General features: G+C 44.7%; 1 protein-coding gene across 1 annotated transcript in view; it reads left to right on the top strand.

Annotated features, from left to right (window-relative positions):
• Nucleotides 1-20,239, top strand: part of LOC139390480 (glutamate receptor 1-like) — a 190,419-nt gene that overhangs the window by 60,148 nt on the left and 110,032 nt on the right. Inside the window, exon 3 of the mRNA XM_071137612.1 lies at nucleotides 8,221-8,460. Within this exon, the coding sequence (XP_070993713.1) occupies nucleotides 8,221-8,460 (240 nt within the window). The remainder of the gene's footprint in view (nucleotides 1-8,220; nucleotides 8,461-20,239) is intronic.

Genomic DNA, 20,239 nt, shown 5'->3' with positions numbered 1-20,239 from the left:
TGGTACTGTACTGGTCCTGCTGTCTCTAAGGGTTTGGTACTGTATTGGTCCTGCTGTCTCTAAGGGTTTGGTACTGTACTGGTCCTGCTGTCTCTAAGGGTTTGTACTGGTCCTTCTGTCTCTAAGGGTTTGTATTGGTCCTGCTGTCTCTAAGCAAATAACTGGAGCAGCAGACTAATGGTCACTGATCATATCAATATGGATGATTTATTATAGCTGGCTTATCAGGTCATCATACCAGAAGAGATGAAGAGTGTGAATGGTTGAATGGTGAAACCAAGTCTTCCATTGGCTTTCTGTTGAGGTGGTGGTGCAGTTATCTTGCCTTACAAAATGGCAGTAGAAACATGACATTTACAAGAGAGAGGGAATTAATAGCACAGCATCATGTGTACTAGTGTACTTTTTCAGTGTGACCATGGGAGTCGTCTGTTACTGTTTCCAGGTGTGTCCAGGTGCAAGTAGGCTAGTCTATTTCAGGGAGCGCTCCATGTAGGGTGAGTCACCATGCATTTGGAACACACACACACACACACACACACACACACACACACACACACACACACACACACACACGTGGCCTGGAGAATGCTGTTCTTTCTACAGATGGGCAGGCCTACTGGGTAGCGGCCATCTCTGTCTGTTCCCTCCACTCCCTCTCTCGGCCCCTCCCCTTTGCCCCTCCCCTCGCTCCCTCTCCTCTCTATAATCTGGCCCTAGGCTTTGAACAGGTTGAACAGGCTGGAGACTCAATCTGTTGGATGAATACAGAGGCACATGAGTCCTGGCCTACCCACAGACAAGGCATAGCATAAAATCACCCAGTCCCAGACCAGACCAGAGCAGGCCAGACCTGAGAGGGCAAAGAGAGCAGCACACTGCCAGAGCAGAGAGAGTAGAGATAGAGATGTGTTGCACTGTAGTGGAAAGAGAGCAGAGATAGAGATGTGTTGTACTGTAGTGGAAAGAGAGCAGAGATAGCAGAGATAGAGATGTGATGTACTGTAGTGGAAAGAGAGCAGAGATAGAGATGTGTTGTACTGTAGTGTAAAGAGAGCAGAGATAGCAGAGATAGAGATGTGATGTACTGTAGTGGAAAGAGAGCAGAGATAGAGATGTGTTGTAGTGTAGTGGAAAGAGAGCAGAGATAGCAGAGATAGAGATGTGATGTACTGTAGTGGAAAGAGAGCAGAGATAGCAGAGATAGAGATGTGTTGTACTGTAGTGGAAAGAGAGCAGAGATAGCAGAGATAGAGATGTGTTGTACTGTAGTGGAAAGAGAGCAGAGATAGAGATGTGTTGTACTGTAGTGGAAAGAGAGCAGAGATAGAGATGTGTTGTAGTGTAGTGGAAAGAGAGCAGAGATAGCAGAGATAGAGATGTGTTGTACTGCAGTGGAAAGAGAGCAGAGATAGCAGAGATAGAGATGTGTTGTAGTGTAATGGAAAGAGAGTAGAGATAGCAGAGATAGAGATGTGTTGTAGTGTAGTGGAAAGAGAGCAGAGATAGCAGAGATAGAGATGTGTTGTACTGTAGTGGAAAGAGAGCAGAGATAGAGATGTGTTGTACTGTAGTGGAAAGAGAGCAGAGATAGCAGAGATAGAGATGTGTTGTAGTGTAGTGGAAAGAGAGCAGAGATAGCAGAGATAGAGATGTGTTGTACTGTAGTGGAAAGAGAGCAGAGATAGAGATGTGTTGTACTGTAGTGTAAAGAGAGCAGCGATAGCAGAGATAGAGATGCGTTGTACTGTAGTGGAAAGAGAGCAGAGATAGCAGAGATAGAGATGTGTTGTACTGTAGTGTAAAGAGAGCAGAGATAGCAGAGACAGAGATGTGTTGTACTGTAGTGGAAAGAGAGCAGAGATAGCAGAGATAGAGATGTGTTGTACTGTAATGGAAAGAGAGTAGGGGACATGTACTAGTACTAGTACTAGTACTAGTCTGTGGCGACCTAAATGCCAGAACCGGACAAGAACCTGACACCCTCAGCACACAGGGGGACAAACACCTGCCTGGAGGTGACAGCATTCCCTCCCACATATGCCCCCCTAGGCACAACTATACAACATAACCAACAAAAACGGGTCACAACTCCTGCAGCTCTGTCGCACTCTGGGTATGTACATAATCAACGGTAGGCTTCGAGGGGACTCCTATGGTAGGTACACCTATAGCTCATCTCTTGGCAGTAGTACTGTAGACTACTTTATCACTGACCTCAACCCAGAGTCTCTCAGAGCTTTCACAGTCAGCCCACTGACACCCCTATCAGACCACAGCAAAATCACAGTCTACTTAAACAGAGCAATACTCAATCATGAGGCATCAAAGCCAAAGGAACTGAGTAACATTAAGAAATGCTATAGATGGAAGGAATGCAGTTTGGAAACCTACCAAAAAACAATTAGGCAACAACAAATACAATCCCTTTTAGACACTTTCCTGGGTAAAACGTTCCACTGTAATAGTAAAGGTGTGAACTTGGCAGTAGAACATCTTAACATTATATTTGACCTCTCAGCTTCCCTATCAAATCTAAAAATCTCAAATAGAAAACCGAAGAAAATTAACAATAATGACAAATGGTTTGATGAAGAATGCAAAAATCTAAGAAAGAAATTGAGAAACCTGTCCAACCAAAAACATAGACACCCGGAAAACCTGAGTCTACGCCTTCACTATGGTGAATCACTAAAACAATACAGAAATACACTACGGAAAATGAAGGAACAGCATGTCAGAAATCAGCTCAATGTAATGGAAGAATCCATAGACTCTAACCACTTCTGGGAAAATTGGAAAACACGAAACAAACAACAGCACAAAGAATTATCTATCCAAAATGGAGATGTATGGGTAAACCACTTCTCCAATCTTTTTGGCTCTATAACAAAGAATAAAGAGCAAAAACATATACATGATCAAATACAGATCTTAGAATCAACTATTAAAGACTACCAGAACCCACTGGATTCTCCAATTACATTGAATGAGTTACAGGACAAAATAAAAACCCTCCAACCCAAAAAAGCCTGTGGTGTTGATGGTATCCTCAATGAAATGATCAAATATACAGACAACAAATTCCAATTGGCTATACTAAAACTCTTTAACATCATCCTCAGCTCTGGCATCTTCCCCAATATTTGGAACCAAGGACTGATCACCCCAATCCACAAAAGTGGAGACAAATTTGACCCCAATAACTACCGTGGAATATGTGTCAACAGTAACCTTGGGAAAATCCTCTGCATTATCATTAACAGCAGACTCGTACATTTCCTCAATGAAAACAATGTACTGAGCAAATGTCAAATTGGCTTTTTACCAAATTACCGTACAACAGACCATGTATTCACCCTGCACACCCTAATTGACAACCAAACAAACCAAAACAAAGGCAAAGTCTTCTCATGCTTTGTTGATTTCAAAGAAGCCTTGGACTCAATTTGGCATGAGGGTCTGCTATACAAACTGATGGAAAGTGGTGTTGGGGGTAAAACATACGACATTATAAAATCCATGTACACAAACAACAAAAAAACAAAAATGTGCAAAAAACACACATTTATTCACACAGGGTCGTGGGGTTAGACAGGGATGCAGCTTAAGCCCCACCCTCTTCAACATATATATCAACGATTTGCCGCGGGCACTAGAAAAGTCTGCAGCACCCGGCCTCACCCTACTAGAATCCGAAGTCAAATGTCTGATGTTTGCTGATGATCTGGTGCTTCTGTCACCAACCAAGGAGGGCCTACAGCAGCACCTAGATCTTATGCACAGATTCTGTCAGACCTGGGCCCTGACAGTAAATCTCAGTAAGACCAAAATAATGGTGTTCCAAAAAAGGTCACCAGGACCACAAATACAAATTCCATCTAGACACTGTTGCCCTAGAGCACACAAAAAACTATACATACCTTGGCCTAAACATCAGCGCCACAGGTAACTTCCACAAAGCTGTGAACGATCTGAGAGACAAGGCAAGAAGGGCATTCTATGCCATCAAAAGGAACATCAATTTCAACATACCAATTAGGATTTGGCTAAAAATACTTGAATCAGTCATAGAGCCCATTGCCCTTTATGGTTGTGAGGTCTGGGGTCCGCTCACCAACCAAGACTTCACAAAATGGGACAAACACCAAATTGAGACTCTGCACGCAGAATTCTGCAAAAATATCCTCAGTGTACAACGTAGAACACCAAATAATGCATGCATAGCCGAATTAGGCCGATACCCACTAATTATCAAAATCCAGAAAAGAGCCGTTAAATTCTATAACCACCTAAAAGGAAGCGATTCCCAAACCTTCCACAACAAAGCCATCACCTACAGAGAGATGAACCTGGAGAATAGTTCCCTAAGCAAGCTGGTCCTGGGGCTCTGTTCACAAACACAAACACACCCTACAGAGCCCCAGGACAGCAGCACAATTAGACCCAACCAAATCATGAGAAAACAAAAAGATAATTACTTGACACATTGGAAAGAATTAACAAAAAAACAGAGCAAACTAGAATGCTATTTGGCCCTACACAGAGAGTACACAGCGGCAGAATACCTGACCACTGTGACTGACCCAAAATTAAGGAAAGCTTTGACTATGTACAGACTCAGTGAGCATAGCCTTGCTATTGAGAAAGGCCGCCGTAGGCAGACATGGCTCTCAAGAGAAGACTCACTGCCCACAACTCACTGACTCATGTGCTCACTGCCCACAAAATGAGGTGGAAACTGAGCTGCACTTCCTAACCTCCTGCCCAATGTATGACCATATTAGAGAGACATATTTCCCTCAGATTACACAGATCCACAAAGAATTCGAAAACAAATCCAATTTTGAAAAACTCCTATATCTACTGGGTGAAATTCCAAAGTGTGCCATCACAGCAGCAAGATTTGTGACCTGTTGCCACGAGAAAAGGGCAACCAGCGAAGAACACACACCATTGTAAATACAACCCATATTTATGCTTATTTATTTTATCTTGTGTCCTTTAACCATTTGTACATTGTTAAAACACTGTATGTATATATAAAATATGACATTTGTAATGTCTTTATTGTTTTGAAACTTCTTTATGTGTAATGTTTACTGTTAATTTTTATTGTTTATTTCACTTCATATATTCACTTTATATATTATCTACCTCACTTGCTTTGGCAATGTTAACACATGTTTCCCATGCCAATAAAGCCCTTGAATTGAATTGAATTGAGTAGAGATAGAGATGTGTTGTACTGTAGTGGAAAGAGAGCAGAGATAGCAGAGATAGAGATGTGATGTAGTGGAGTAGAAAGAGAGCAGAGATAGCAGAGATAGAGATGTGATGTAGTGGAGTAGAAAGAGAGCAGAGATAGCAGAGATAGAGATGTGATGTAGTGGAGTAGAAAGAGAGCAGAGATAGAGATGTGTTGTAATGTAGTGGAAAGAGAGCAGAGATAGCAGAGATAGAGATGTGATGTAGTGGAGTAGAAAGAGAGCAGAGATAGCAGAGATAGAGATGTGTTGTACTGTAGTGGAAAGAGAGCAGAGATAGCAGAGATAGAGATGTGATGTAGTGGAGTAGAAAGAGAGCAGAGATAGCAGAGATAGAGATGTGATGTAGTGGAGTAGAAAAGAGCAGAGATAGCAGAGATAGCAGAGATAGAGATGTGATGTAGTGGAGTAGAAAGAGAGCAGAGATAGCAGAGATAGAGATGTGATGTAGTGGAGTAGAAAGAGAGCAGAGATAGCAGAGATAGAGATGTGATGTAGTGGAGTAGAAAGAGAGCAGAGATAGCAGAGATAGAGATGTGATGTAGTGGAGTAGAAAGAGATCAGAGATAGCAGAGATAGAGATGTGATGTAGTGGAGTAGAAAGAGAGCAGAGATAGCAGAGATAGCAGAGATAGAGATGTGATGTAGTGGAGTAGAAAGAGAGCAGAGATAGCAGAGATAGAGATGTGATGTAGTGGAGTAGAAAGAGAGCAGAGATAGCAGAGATAGAGATGTGATGTAGTGGAGTAGAAAGAGAGCAGAGATAGCAGAGATAGAGATGTGTTGTACTGTAGTAGAAAGAGAGCAGAGATAGCAGAGATAGAGATGTGATGTAGTGGAGTAGAAAGAGAGCAGAGATAGCAGAGATAGAGATGTGTTGTACTGTAGTAGAAAGAGAGCAGAGATAGCAGAGATAGAGATGTGTTGTACTGTAGTAGAAAGAGAGCAGAGATAGAGATGTGATGTAGTGGAGTAGAAAGAGAGCAGAGATAGCAGATATAGAGATGTGTTGTACTGTAGTGGAAAGAGAGCAGAGATAGCAGAGATAGAGATGTGTTGTACTGTAGTGGAAAGAGAGCAGAGATAGCAGAGATAGAGATGTGATGTACTGTAATGGAAAGAGAGCAGAGATAGCAGAGATAGAGATGTGATGTAGTGGAGTAGAAAGAGAGCAGAGATAGCAGAGATAGAGATGTGTTGTACTATAATGGAAAGAGAGCAGAGATAGCAGAGATAGAGATGTGATGTAGTGGAGTAGAAAGAGAGCAGAGATAGCAGAGATAGAGATGTGATGTAGTGGAGTAGAAAGAGAGCAGAGATAGCAGAGATAGAGATGTGTTGTACTGTAATGGAAAGAGAGCAGAGATAGCAGAGATAGAGATGTGATGTAGTGGAGTAGAAAGAGAGCAGAGATAGCAGAGATAGAGATGTGATGTAGTGGAGTAGAAAGAGAGCAGAGATAGCAGAGATAGAGATGTGATGTAGTGGAGTAGAAAGAGAGCAGAGATAGAGATGTGTTGTACTGTAGTAGAAAGAGAGCAGAGATAGCAGAGATAGAGATGTGATGTAGTGGAGTAGAAAGAGAGCAGAGATAGCAGAGATAGAGATGTGATGTACTGTAGTAGAAAGAGAGCAGAGATAGCAGAGATAGAGATGTGATGTAGTGGAGTAGAAAGAGAGCAGAGATAGCAGAGATAGAGATGTGATGTACTGTAGTAGAAAGAGAGCAGAGATAGAGATGTGTTGTACTGTAATGGAAAGAGAGCAGAGATAGAGATGTGTTGTACTGTAATGGAAAGAGAGCAGAGATAGAGATGTGTTGTACTGTAGTAGAAAGAGAGCAGAGATAGCAGAGATAGAGATGTGATGTAGTGGAGTAGAAAGAGAGCAGAGATAGCAGAGATAGAGATGTGATGTACTGTAGTAGAAAGAGAGCAGAGATAGCAGAGATAGAGATGTGATGTAGTGGAGTAGAAAGAGAGCAGAGATAGCAGAGATAGAGATGTGATGTAGTGGAGTAGAAAGAGAGCAGAGATAGCAGAGATAGAGATGTGATGTAGTGGAGTAGAAAGAGAGCAGAGATAGCAGAGATAGAGATGTGATGTAGTGGAGTAGAAAGAGAGCAGAGATAGCAGAGATAGAGATGTGATGTAGTGGAGTAGAAAGAGAGCAGAGATAGAGATGTGTTGTACTGTAGTAGAAAGAGAGCAGAGATAGCAGAGATAGAGATGTGATGTACTGTAGTGGAAAGAGAGCAGAGATAGAGATGTGTTGTACTGTAGTAGAAAGAGAGCAGAGATAGCAGAGATAGAGATGTGATGTAGTGGAGTAGAAAGAGAGCAGAGATAGCAGAGATAGAGATGTGATGTAGTGGAGTAGAAAGAGAGCAGAGATAGCAGAGATAGAGATGTGATGTAGTGGAGTAGAAAGAGAGCAGAGATAGCAGAGATAGAGATGTGATGTAGTAAAGATTTTTTCCATGCCAATATAGCCCCTTGAATTGAATTGAGAGAGCCCAGTGGAATAATTGACTCAGGGAATCATGAACACTGCTGACATGTCAGTGGAACCCAGAGGATGCATTGATTCATGTCTCCTCTCCTCGTGTCCATTCTTCACCATGTTCCACCTCTCACAGTAGACAGAATGCCCATCATGCTACCATGGTACTTACAGTTACCCTAATCTGCAGAATGTATCTTGCAATGTAACATTATGTTTTCAATCAACAGGTTTTGAAAATGTGAATCTAAATACGAGAAAGTCTAACAATGTCATCTCTCCCCTCCCCCTCCCTCTCTCCCCCTCCTCTCCCACTCTCTCCCTCCTCCTCGCCCTCCCTCTCCCTCCCTCCACCCTCCCACCCCCCTCCTCTCCGTCTCTCCTTTTCTCTCACCACCCCCTCTCCACCTTCCTCTCTCTCTCTCCGTCTTCCCACTCTCCTTCCCTCCAGTCTGTTCCCAGTTCTCTAAAGGTGTCTATGCTATCATTGGCCTCTACGACAGGAAGACGGTCAACATGCTGATGTCTTTCTGCGGGGCGCTGCACGTGTGTTTCGTCACGCCTTCCTTCCCCATCGAGACGGCCAACCAGTTTGTGATCCAGCTGAGACCCGAGCTACAGGACACTCTGGTGGGGGTCATAGACCACTACGGATGGACCAAGTTCGTCTACATGTACAGTTCTGACTCTGGTGAGTAGAGGGGTCAAAGGTCAAATGATGTATTCACTGAATAGTGTCTGCATGTGAATGAATAGCTGTACAGTTGGCCTGGTTCTTCTGTCAACATAGTTGCTGGGACCATTCTGAAGAGGACAATGTAAAGGGAAATATCAGTGCCAGCTCAGTAGAGTTCTGGTTGGCCCTATAGTGTAAAAAGGGCATATCAACATCACAATGGTGCACAAATATAAGACATAACAGAACATATGACATTTAGCAGAAACATACAGGCATATGATTATCCTGGCACTGCAAGCTGTACCAGCTGAGCTACAGAGGACCACAACATTACCATAAAGCACTACCACTGGCTGGTTTGTCAAGCTTGTCAAGGAGACCCAGTGACACGGTAGTGAAACAGAGTGATTTTCAGCTGACTATCCAGGCTAATAGACGGGGGAGTTACTGGAGGTTTGGTAGGATCGCTGGGTCACAGGGTATGACGTTCCAGGTGAGTTGCAGGAATAGCTTTAGAAATGGAACGTGAATCTGTAAAAGCTGCTCGCTAGAGAACGTTGGACACACACACTCACACACACACAATACACACCTCCTGCACACAACACAACTCAAAGGTCCTGTCTTGTGCAAGACATCAGTCGTCATACCAACCACAGTTAGTCATTCACTGATTGCCATGGTGACAGCGGAGGGGTAAGGAGTTGCCATTGTGTCCTTTCACAATGAAAAGCCTTTTCAGCCACGACTCTAGGAAGCACCTGCATATGGAAAGTCAAAACTCACACAGACATAACGACCAGACACAGACTGAGAGAGGAAGAAGAGAGTAACACAGGGACAATCAACACTCACACAGACATATCGACCAGACACAGACTGAGAGAGGAAGAAGAGAGTCACACAGGGACAGTCAAAACTCACACAGACATATCGACCAGACACAGACTGAGAGAGGAAGAAGAGAGTCAAACAGGGACAGTCAACACTCACACAGACATATCGACCAGACACAGACTGAGAGAGGCAGAAGAGAGTCACACAGGGACAGTCAACACTCACACAGACATATCGACCAGACACAGACTGAGAGAGGGTAGCAGGGTAGCCTAGTGGTTAGAGCGTTGGACTAGTAACCGGAAGGTTGCGAGTTCAAACCCCCGAGCTGACAAGGTACAAATCTGTCGTTCTGCCCCTGAACAGGCAGTTAACCCACTGTTCCCAGGCCGTCATTGAAAATAAGAATTTGTTCTTAACTGACTTGCCTGGTTAAATAAAGGTAAAATTAAAATTAAAAAAAGAGGAAGAAGAGAGTCACACAGGGACAGTCAACACTCACACAGACATATCGACCAGACACAGACTGAGAGAGGAAGAAGAGAGTCACACAGGGACAGTCAACACTCACACAGACATATCGACCAGACACAGACTGAGAGAGGAAGAAGAGAGTCACACAGGGACAGTCAACACTCACACAGACATATCGACCAGACACAGGAAGAAGAGAGTCACACAGACATATCGACCAGACACAGGAAGAAGAGAGTCACACAGACATATCGACCAGACACAGACTGAGAGAGAAAGAAGTGTCACATAGGGACAATCAACACTCACACAGACATATCGACCAGACACAGACTGAGAGAGGCAGAAGAGAGTCACACAGGGACAGTCAACACTCACACAGACATATCGACCAGACACAGACTGAGAGAGGAAGAAGAGAGTCACACAGGGACAGTCAACACTCACACAGACATATCGACCAGACACAGACTGAGAGAGGAAGAAGCGAGTCACACAGGGACAGTCAACACTCACACAGACATATCGACCAGACACAGGAAGAAGAGAGTCACACAGGGACAGTCAACACTCACACAGACATATCGACCAGACACAGGAAGAAGAGATTCACACAGGGACAGACAACACAAACACAGACATATCGACCAGACACAGGAAGAAGAGAGTCACACAGGGACAGACAACACTCACACAGACATATCGACCAGACACAGGAAGAAGAGAGTCACACAGGGACAGTCAACACTCACACAGACATATCGACCAGACACAGGAAGAAGAGAGTCACACAGGGACAGACAGCACTCACACAGACATATCGACCAGACACAGGAAGAAGAGAGTCACACAGACATATCGACCAGACACAGACTGAGAGAGAAAGAAGTGTCACATAGGGACAATCAACACACACAGACATATCGACCAGACACAGACTGAGAGAGGAAGAAGAGAGTCACACAGGGACAGTCAACACTCACACAGACATATCGACCAGACACAGACTGAGAGAGGAAGAAGAGAGTCACACAGGGACAGTCAACACTCACACAGACATATCGACCAGACACAGACTGAGAGAGGAAGAAGAGAGTCACACAGGGACAGTCAACACTCACGCAGACATATCGACCAGACACAGGAAGAAGAGAGTCACACAGGGACAGTCAACACTCACACAGACATATCGACCAGACACAGGAAGAAGAGAGTCACACAGGGACAGACAACACTCACACAGACATATCGACCAGACACAGGAAGAAGAGATTCACACAGGGACAGACAACACAAACACAGACATATCGACCAGACACAGACTGAGAGAGAAAGAAGTGTCACATAGGGACAATCAACACTCACACAGACATATCGACCAGACACAGACTGAGAGAGGCAGAAGAGAGTCACACAGGGACAGTCAACACTCACACAGACATATCGACCAGACACAGACTGAGAGAGGAAGAAGAGAGTCACACAGGGACAGTCAACACTCACACAGACATATCGACCAGACACAGACTGAGAGAGGAAGAAGCGAGTCACACAGGGACAGTCAACACTCACACAGACATATCGACCAGACACAGGAAGAAGAGAGTCACACAGGGACAGTCAACACTCACACAGACATATCGACCAGACACAGGAAGAAGAGATTCACACAGGGACAGACAACACAAACACAGACATATCGACCAGACACAGGAAGAAGAGAGTCACACAGGGACAGTCAACACTCACACAGACATATCGACCAGACACAGGAAGAAGAGAGTCACACAGGGACAGTCAACACTCACACAGACATATCGACCAGACACAGGAAGAAGAGAGTCACACAGGGACAGACAGCACTCACACAGACATATCGACCAGACACAGGAAGAAGAGAGTCACACAGACATATCGACCAGACACAGACTGAGAGAGAAAGAAGTGTCACATAGGGACAATCAACACACACAGACATATCGACCAGACACAGACTGAGAGAGGAAGAAGAGAGTCACACAGGGACAGTCAACACTCACACAGACATATCGACCAGACACAGACTGAGAGAGGCAGAAGAGAGTCACACAGGGACAGTCAACACTCACACAGACATATCGACCAGACACAGACTGAGAGAGGAAGAAGAGAGTCACACAGGGACAGTCAACACTCACGCAGACATATCGACCAGACACAGACTGAGAGAGGAAGAAGAGAGTCACACAGGGACAGTCAACACTCACGCAGACATATCGACCAGACACAGGAAGAAGAGAGTCACACAGGGACAGTCAACACTCACACAGACATATCGACCAGACACAGGAAGAAGAGAGTCACACAGGGACAGACAACACTCACACAGACATATCGACCAGACACAGGAAGAAGAGAGTCACACAGGGACAGACAACACTCACACAGACATATCGACCAGACACAGGAAGAAGAGAGTCACACAGGGACAGACATAATGATATATCACCCGGAGGAGAGAGTTGAACGTGTCTACCGTCTCTAATTTCGGTACACACAGCCCGTGTCCGGGTATTTGAAAAGCACATGTTATAGTGGCTTGCAAATGATGCACCTGTTCACACCAGGTGTGTTTTACCTCCGTCCCTCCCCCTCTCGCGCCTCCCCTCCCCTCTAGCCTACCCATAATGCTGTGCCATCTGTCCAAGGTGTTTAGTGTTTCAGAGCATAACTGTCAAGCTACACAAAACTATCTGCGTAAGCTGGCTGTGTGTGTGTGTGTGTGTGTGTGTGTGTGTGTGTGTGTGTGTGTGTGTGTGTGTGTGTGTGTGTGTGTGTGTGTGTGTGTGTGTGTGTGTGTGTGTGTGTGTGTGTGTGTGTGTGTGTGTGTGTGTGTTGTGACTGCTGAGTGATGTAACACTCTTTGAAATAAAGCCAGATAAATGCCAACTGTGAGACCTTGGTAAACTGTCACTCTGTCAGTCTGGCTGGACACATAACAGGACTGTGACAGAGGTGATTGGTCCTTGTGATGCATAGTAGCCATGATAGTTAGTGCAACTACTCATGTCCAATGATCCCTTCATCGGCCAGTGAGGGACTGCAGGGCCATTAACCCTGCTAACCCTGTATGTTGTGTGGGTTTGTGGGTTTGTATGTGTGATAAACCCTGCTGTTTGTATTTGTGACTAACCCTGCTGTTTGCATGTTTTTGTGTGGGTTTGTGTGTTTGTATGTGTGATAAACCCTGCTGTTTGTATGTGTGACTAACCCTGCTGTTTGTATGTTGTTGTGTGGGTTTGTATGTTGTTGTGTGGGTTTGTGTGTTTGTATGTGTGATAAACCCTGCTGTTTGTATGTGTGATTAACCCTGCTGTTTGTATGTTGTTGTGTGGGTTTGTGTGTTTGTATGTGTGATTAACCCTGCTGTTTGTATGTTGTTGTGTGGGTTTGTGTGTTTGTATGTGTGATTAACCCTGCTGTTTGTATGTGTGACTAACCCTGCTGTTTGTATGTTTTTGTGTGTGTTTGTGTGTGTGTATGTGTGATTAACCCTGCTATTTGTATGTTGTTGTGTGGGTTTGTGTGTTTGTATGTGTGATTAACCCTGCTGTTTGTATGTTGTTGTGTGGGTTTGTGTGTTTGTATGTGTGATTAACCCTGCTGTTTGTATGTTGTTGTGTGGGTTTGTGGGTTTGTATGTGTGACTAACCCTGCTGTTTGTATGTTGTTGTGTGGGTTTGTGTGTGTGTATGTGTGACTAACCCTGCTGTTTGTATGTTGTTGTGTGGGTTTGTGTGTTTGTATGTGTGATTAACCCTGCTGTTTGTATGTTCTTGTGTGGGTTTGTGTGTGTGTATGTGTGACTAACCCTGCTGTTTGTATGTTGTTGTGTGGGTTTGTGTGTTTGTATGTGTGATTAACCCTGCTGTTTGTATGTTGTTGTGTGGGTTTGTGTGTTTGTATGTGTGATTAACCCTGCTGTTTGTATGTGTGACTAACCCTGCTGTTTGTATGTTGTTGTGTGGGTTTGTGTGTTTGTATGTGTGATTAACCCTGCTGTTTGTATGTTGTTGTGTGGGTTTGTATGTTGTTGTGTGGGTTTGTGTGTTTGTATGTGTGATTAACCCTGCTTTTTATATGTTGTTGTGTAGGTTTGTGTGTTTGTATGTGTGATTAACCCTGCTGTGTGTATGTTGTTGTGTGGGTTTGTGTGTTTGTATGTGTGACTAACCCTGCTGTTTGTATGTTGTTGTGTGGGTTTGTGTGTTTGTATGTGTGATTAACCCTGCTGTTTGTATGTTGTTGTGTGGGTTTGTGTGTGTGTATGTGTGACTAACCCTGCTGTTTGTATGTTGTTGTGTGGGTTTGTGTGTTTGTATGTGTGATTAACCCTGCTGTTTGTATGTTGTTGTGTGGGTTTGTGTGTGTGTATGTGTCACTAACCCTGCTGTTTGTATGTTGTTGTGAGGGTTTGTGTGTGTGTATGTGTGACTAACCCTGCTGTTTGTATGTTGTTGTGAGGGTTTGTGTGTGTGTATGTGTGATTAACCCTGCTGTTTGTATGTTGTTGTGTTGGTTTGTGTGTTAGTATGTGTGATTAACCCTGCTGTTTGTATGTTGTTGTGTTGGTTTGTGTGTTAGTATGTGTGATTAACCCTGCTGTTTGTATGTTGTTGTGTGGGTGTGTGTGTGTGCATGTGTGGCGTGTATGTATGTGTGTGTAAGGTCAATAAACCCCCGTAGTAATTGAGTGATGGAATTGAGGGTTCTGGAATCCATATCATCATCCATATTGCCTCCTGTTGCCTGGATACTATTCTCCAGCTGTGTGTCCAAAGGGTTATTTTAAGCCTGTAAGAAAAACATGTGTTTGTGCGATTATAGTGTGTGTGTTTCTTCTGGTAGGGTGTGTGTGTATGTGTCTGTGTGCCTGCAGGTCTTCAGGTCGTTTTAGATGGCACTTTGTTCCTTATCACAGGGCTAAATAGAGATATGCAGACAGGCATCTTTGTCAGTGTAGATGAAAGCAGTCTGTGTTTAGTCCCCAGGAGGGCTCTGCCTCCTTGGTATGCTGATTGGGAGATTCTCCATCCATTGGTATGTAGGTCTGGATGTGGATTCAAGTTGAATGCCTGGGGGAGAGACTTACGTAGCCATACATTTATGTATACCTGTACATTCTGTGTGTTCATGCAGGTTTTCCTGTTGCTCACATTTCAGCACCTTGGCATTCAAAAAGACTCTTTGTTTATTTCATATTACCATCTGTCTACACAGCCCAAAAAGCTTTATGGTCTAATACATTTACAACTTCTCTTTACAAATATGACTTTTTAAGTGCTGGAGAGATGGCCTGCGTCCCAAATGGCACCCTATTTCTTAAAGTAGTACACAATAAAGGGAATGGGGACGCAGCACAAGTGAAAGCAGGGATACATCTCTCTGAGTTTTGCCATTTTCTTGCAGTCGCAGGGATTTTAATACTATTTTCACCCACGATAACACCTGTGTAGATGTGCTATTAAGCAACTGTCGGTAACTAAAGAAATGTAAATGTCCATTAAAACCCTCATAAATGATATTTACAAAATGGTCTCCCCTCTCTCGCACTCTCTTGCTCTCTCCTCCTGCTCTCTCTCTGCTCTCTCTCTGCTCTCTCTCCCCCTGCTCTCTCTCTGCTCTCTCTCTGCTCTCTCTCCCCCAACTCTCTCTCTCTCTCTCTCTCGATCTGCTCTCTCTCTCTTGCTCTCCCTGCTCTCTCGATCTGCTCTCTCTCTCTTGCTCTCCCTGCTCTCTACCCTCTTGCTCTCCCTGCTCTCTCTCCCCCTGCTCTCTCTCTCTCTCTCTCACTCTGCTCTCTCTCCCCCTGCTCTCTCTCTCTTACTCTCCCTGCTCTCTCTCTCTTGCTCTCCCTGCTCTCTCTCTCTCGCTCTCCCTGCTCTCTTCTCCCACGTGTCGGTACCTCCATGTGTTAGTCAAGTTAGTTCTTATGAGGGCCAGATTCCAACAGAAAGTTGAGCAGGAAAATGTTGTGTTTTCTGTCTGAAACTAACCACTCTGAAACAGATGAGTTGGCCATGGTCCTGAAACGAACCACTCTGAAACAGAGGAGTTGGCCATGGTCCTGAAACGAACCACTCTGAAACAGAGGAGTTGGCCATGGTCCTGAATCTAACCACTTTGAAACAGAGGAGTTGGCCATGGTCCTGAAACTAACCACTCTGAAACACAGGAGTTGGCCATGGTCCTGAAACTAACCACTCTGAAACAGAGGAGTTGGCCATGGTCCTGAAACTAACCACTCTGAAACACAGGAGTTGGCCATGGTCCTGAAACGAACCACTCTGAAACAGAGGAGTTGGCCATGGTCCTGAAACTAACCAATTTGAAACAGAGGAGTTGACAGTTGTCCTGAAACTAACCACTCTGGAACAGAGGAGTTGACAGTGGTAAACAGAGGAGTTGACAGTTGTCCTGAAACTAACCACTCTGAAACAGAGGAGTTGGCCATGGTCCTGAAACGAACCACTCTGAAACAGAGGAGTTGGCCATGGTCCTGAAACTAACTACTCTGAAACACAGGAGTTGGCCATGGTCCTGAAATGAACCACTCTGAAACAGAGGAGTTGGCCATAGTCCTGAAACGAACCACTCTGAAACCGAGGAGTTGGCCATGGTCCTGAAACTAACCACTTTGAAACAGAGGAGTTGACAGTTGTCCTGAAACGAACCACTCTGAAACAGAGGAGTTGGCCATAGTCCTGAAACGAACCACTCTGAAACAGAGGAGTTGGCCATGGTCCTGAAACTAACCACTTTGAAACAGAGGAGTTGACAGTTGTCCTGAAACAAACCACTCTGAAACAAAGGAGTTGGCAATGGTCCTGAAACGAACCACTCTGAAACAGAGGAGTTGGCCATGGCCCTGAAACGAACCACTCTGAAACAGAGGAGTTGACAGTTGTCCTGAAACTAACCACTCTGAAACAAAGGAGTTGGCCATGGTCCTGAAACGAACCACTCTGAAACAGAGGAGTTGGCCATAGTCCTGAAACGAACCACTCTGAAACAGAGGAGTTGGCCATGGTCCTGAAACTAACTACTTTGAAACAGAGGAGTTGGCCATGGTCCTGAAACTAACCACTTTGAAACAGAGGAGTTGACAGTTGTCCTGAAACAAACCACTCTGAAACAGAGGAGTTGGCCATAGTCCTGAAACGAACCACTCTGAAACAGAGGAGTTGGCCATGGTCCTGAAACTAACCACTTTGAAACAGAGGAGTTGACAGTTGTCCTGAAACAAACCACTCTGAAACAAAGGAGTTGGCAATGGTCCTGAAACGAACCACTCTGAAACAGAGGAGTTGGCCATGGTCCTGAAACGGACCACTCTGAAACAGAGGAGTTGACAGTTGTCCTGAAACTAACCACTCTGAAACAGAGGAGTTGGCAGTGGTAAACAGAGGAGTTGACAGTTGTCCTGAGTAGAACCTCCCTTTTTGGTGTTCTCTGCTGTACATAGCAATCAATAGTTTGTGACTGACTGCTGGGTTTGAAACCAGGTCTTCTGAACACAATAGGACTGTATTAGCCCACTGAACAAAAGCCTAGCCACACTATCCCTCTACTTCTTAGTTTTTCGTTCAGATTTTGTGATTTGTATTAATCCATTTAACCGTAGTAAAGTTGCTATGAATCTCCAGTTGTCATGTAGGTATCGACCCTGACATAAAGACAAGACAGGCACCATGAATCGTGTAGATCGGGTGGATCAAGGCAGCATCTGTCTGTAGTAAATGGGCATGACATTTTAGTCATTTAGCAGACACTTATCCAGAGCTACTTACAGTTAGTGCATTGATCTGAAGAGAACTAGGTGGGACAACCACATATCTCAGTCATAGCAAGTACATTTTTCCTGAATAAAGTAGCTATCAGTGGAGTCAGAGCTAGAAAGGGGAGGGGGAGGGGGGTCAAGTGCAAGTGCTGGTTCAGGCGAGGAGGGGGATTATTTAAGGTACTGTTTGAAGAGGTAGGGTTTCAGATGTTTCCAGAATATGGGCAGGGGCTCTGCTGTTCTAGCTTCAGGGGGAAGCCGGTTCCACCATTGGGGTGCTGGGACAGAAAGAGCTTGGACTGGGCTGAGCGGGAGCTGCCCTTCCGTAGGGGTGGGAGGGCCAAGAGACCTGAGGTGGCACAACAGAGTGCTCGGGTTGGGGTAGGGATGGGCAGTTCCTCTTGTAAGCACCATGGTCTTGTAGTAGATGTGAGCTTTGACTGGAAGCCAGTGGAGTGTGTGGAGGAGCAGGGTGACATGAGAAAACCAGGTGGGCTGCAGCGTTCTGCAGGGGTTTGATGGCACAAGCGGGGAGCCTAGCCAACCGTGAGTTGCAGATGCTGTGGAGCATGCACTCTGGGAGGGAGACACTGTGGAGTTGTCAACCATGATGGAGAGATCTTTGAGTGGGCAGACCTTCCCCGGGAGGAAGAGAAGCTCTGTCTTGTCGAAGTTGAGCTTGAGGTGGTGGGCCGACATCCAACTTGAGATATCAAGTGTCACAAACCCCCTTAAAACCGCTTCTCAACCTGTCCTCTAAACCATCCAATGGAGCCAGACAACTATCACCTTTCACCATAACTCTGACTAGTTAGTCAGCCAGACACCTTTCACCATAACTCTGACTAGTTAGACAGCCAGACATCTATCACCTTTCACCATAACTCTGACTAGTTAGTCAGCCAGACACCTTTCACCATAACTCTGACTAGTTAGTCAGCCAGCCATCTATCACCTTTCACCATAACTCTGACTAGTTAGACACACCAACAACCCTGCTGCAAATATGGCACGTGAAATATGTAAAGACGGTCATATGTATGTATCAGACATTCTCACCAAGAACAGAGGTTGCATACAAAAATGCTATTTCTGATTATTCTCTCTAGTGTAGTTGTGATTGGCTGGGTGGAATATTAGCTTAGCTTATAATGTAATTGGTGTAATTCAGTATTTGCTTCAGTAATGGCCACCGCTCTGCTGCATGTAAAATATTTGTTTACCTCCTGGAACAACTGTCTCTCCCCTCCCAGGAGTATTCTGATTAGTCTAACATGATACTGTGTGTTTGTGTGTGGCTCCCACACTCTTTATCTGCAGCCATGATCGATGCATTCCCTAATCGCGTCTTATTTCCTGTCCCTGTGTGTTCTCCCATGATGCTCCCTAGCCTGTTCCCCCATTATGCTTTAGATGCTTTTAGCCTATGGGGACAGCTTAATGGAGTGGCCTGGGTGTAATTGGTGCCTCTGAGGGTCTGTGTGCATTTGCGTAGATGTCTGGGTGTGTGTGTCCAGGGCCAGCCCTAGCCTTGAGCCTTGAGCTTTGGTTGTGGGGCCCCCACCTCGGGGCAAAACATTTTAATGGCTCCCCTCTTGACGACAGAGAGAAAAGTTTACTATTAATTTCCTGCAATTCTACACATTTTTGCCATGGGCCGTAGAGAAAATGTTGCATATTTATTACACATTTCATGCAATTCTACTAATTTTGCTATTGTTTTAGTTTTACAGATAATTTTCTGCAATTCTACACATTTCTTAATGACTTATGCCATGTTAATATGATATCTGAGTGAGATTTACGAACAAAATCAATAGGGAGCCTCTGGACGTCAGGGCCCCTGGGCATGTGTACTGCGTGCCCGGTTAGTATTCGGCCATGATTTAGTTTAGATAGCTGGCTAGACTAATTGACTAATCTAATAAATGTTAGCTGACATGGCTAATTGAGTGACTGTCAGTGACTGACATAACAAGAGAAAAACTGCTGATGCACAAACACATTTTGAAATTGTACCTGGTGTATTCTACAATTCTTACTCTCAATTGTAAGCTGAGACCCCGTCTGAGTTCCTAAAACAATAAAAGCTTATGCCTGGGGCCGGCCCTGTGTGTGCGTGTGGTGTGTGTGTGTGTGTGTGTGCACGTGTCTGTGAGTGTGTGTTTGTGTGTGTGTGTGTGTGTGTGTGTGTGTGTGTGTGTGTGTGTGTGTGTGTGTGTGTGTGTGTGTGTGTGTGTGTGTGTGTGTGTGTGGTGTGTGTGGTGTGTGTGTGTGTGCACGTGTCTGTGAGTGTGTGTTTGTGTGTGTGTTTGTGTGTGTGTGTGTGGAGGGATTATTTAGAGTAGCAAGGAGTGCTGTAACATCATACCTGTACATGGCATCCCAGTCATCATAATGAACTATCCCTCTGGAGACGGTAATCATATATTACATTGCTGTGCTGTCAGAAAGTCGTATGATGTGCCAGATGTGTTACTGATGGATAGTGCTACTGTATGTTAGCATGACAGATGTATTACTGATGGATAGTCCTACTGTATGTTAGAATGACAGATGTATTACTGATGGATAGTCCTACTGTATGTTAGCATGACAGATGTATTACTGATGGATAGTCCTACTGTATGTTAGCATGACAGATGAATTACTGATGGATAG

Source organism: Oncorhynchus clarkii, chromosome 31 (assembly GCF_045791955.1).
Source record: "Oncorhynchus clarkii lewisi isolate Uvic-CL-2024 chromosome 31, UVic_Ocla_1.0, whole genome shotgun sequence".
Classification (NCBI taxonomy): domain Eukaryota; kingdom Metazoa; phylum Chordata; class Actinopteri; order Salmoniformes; family Salmonidae; genus Oncorhynchus; species Oncorhynchus clarkii.
This window is presented reverse-complemented; position numbering and strand designations above follow the sequence as displayed.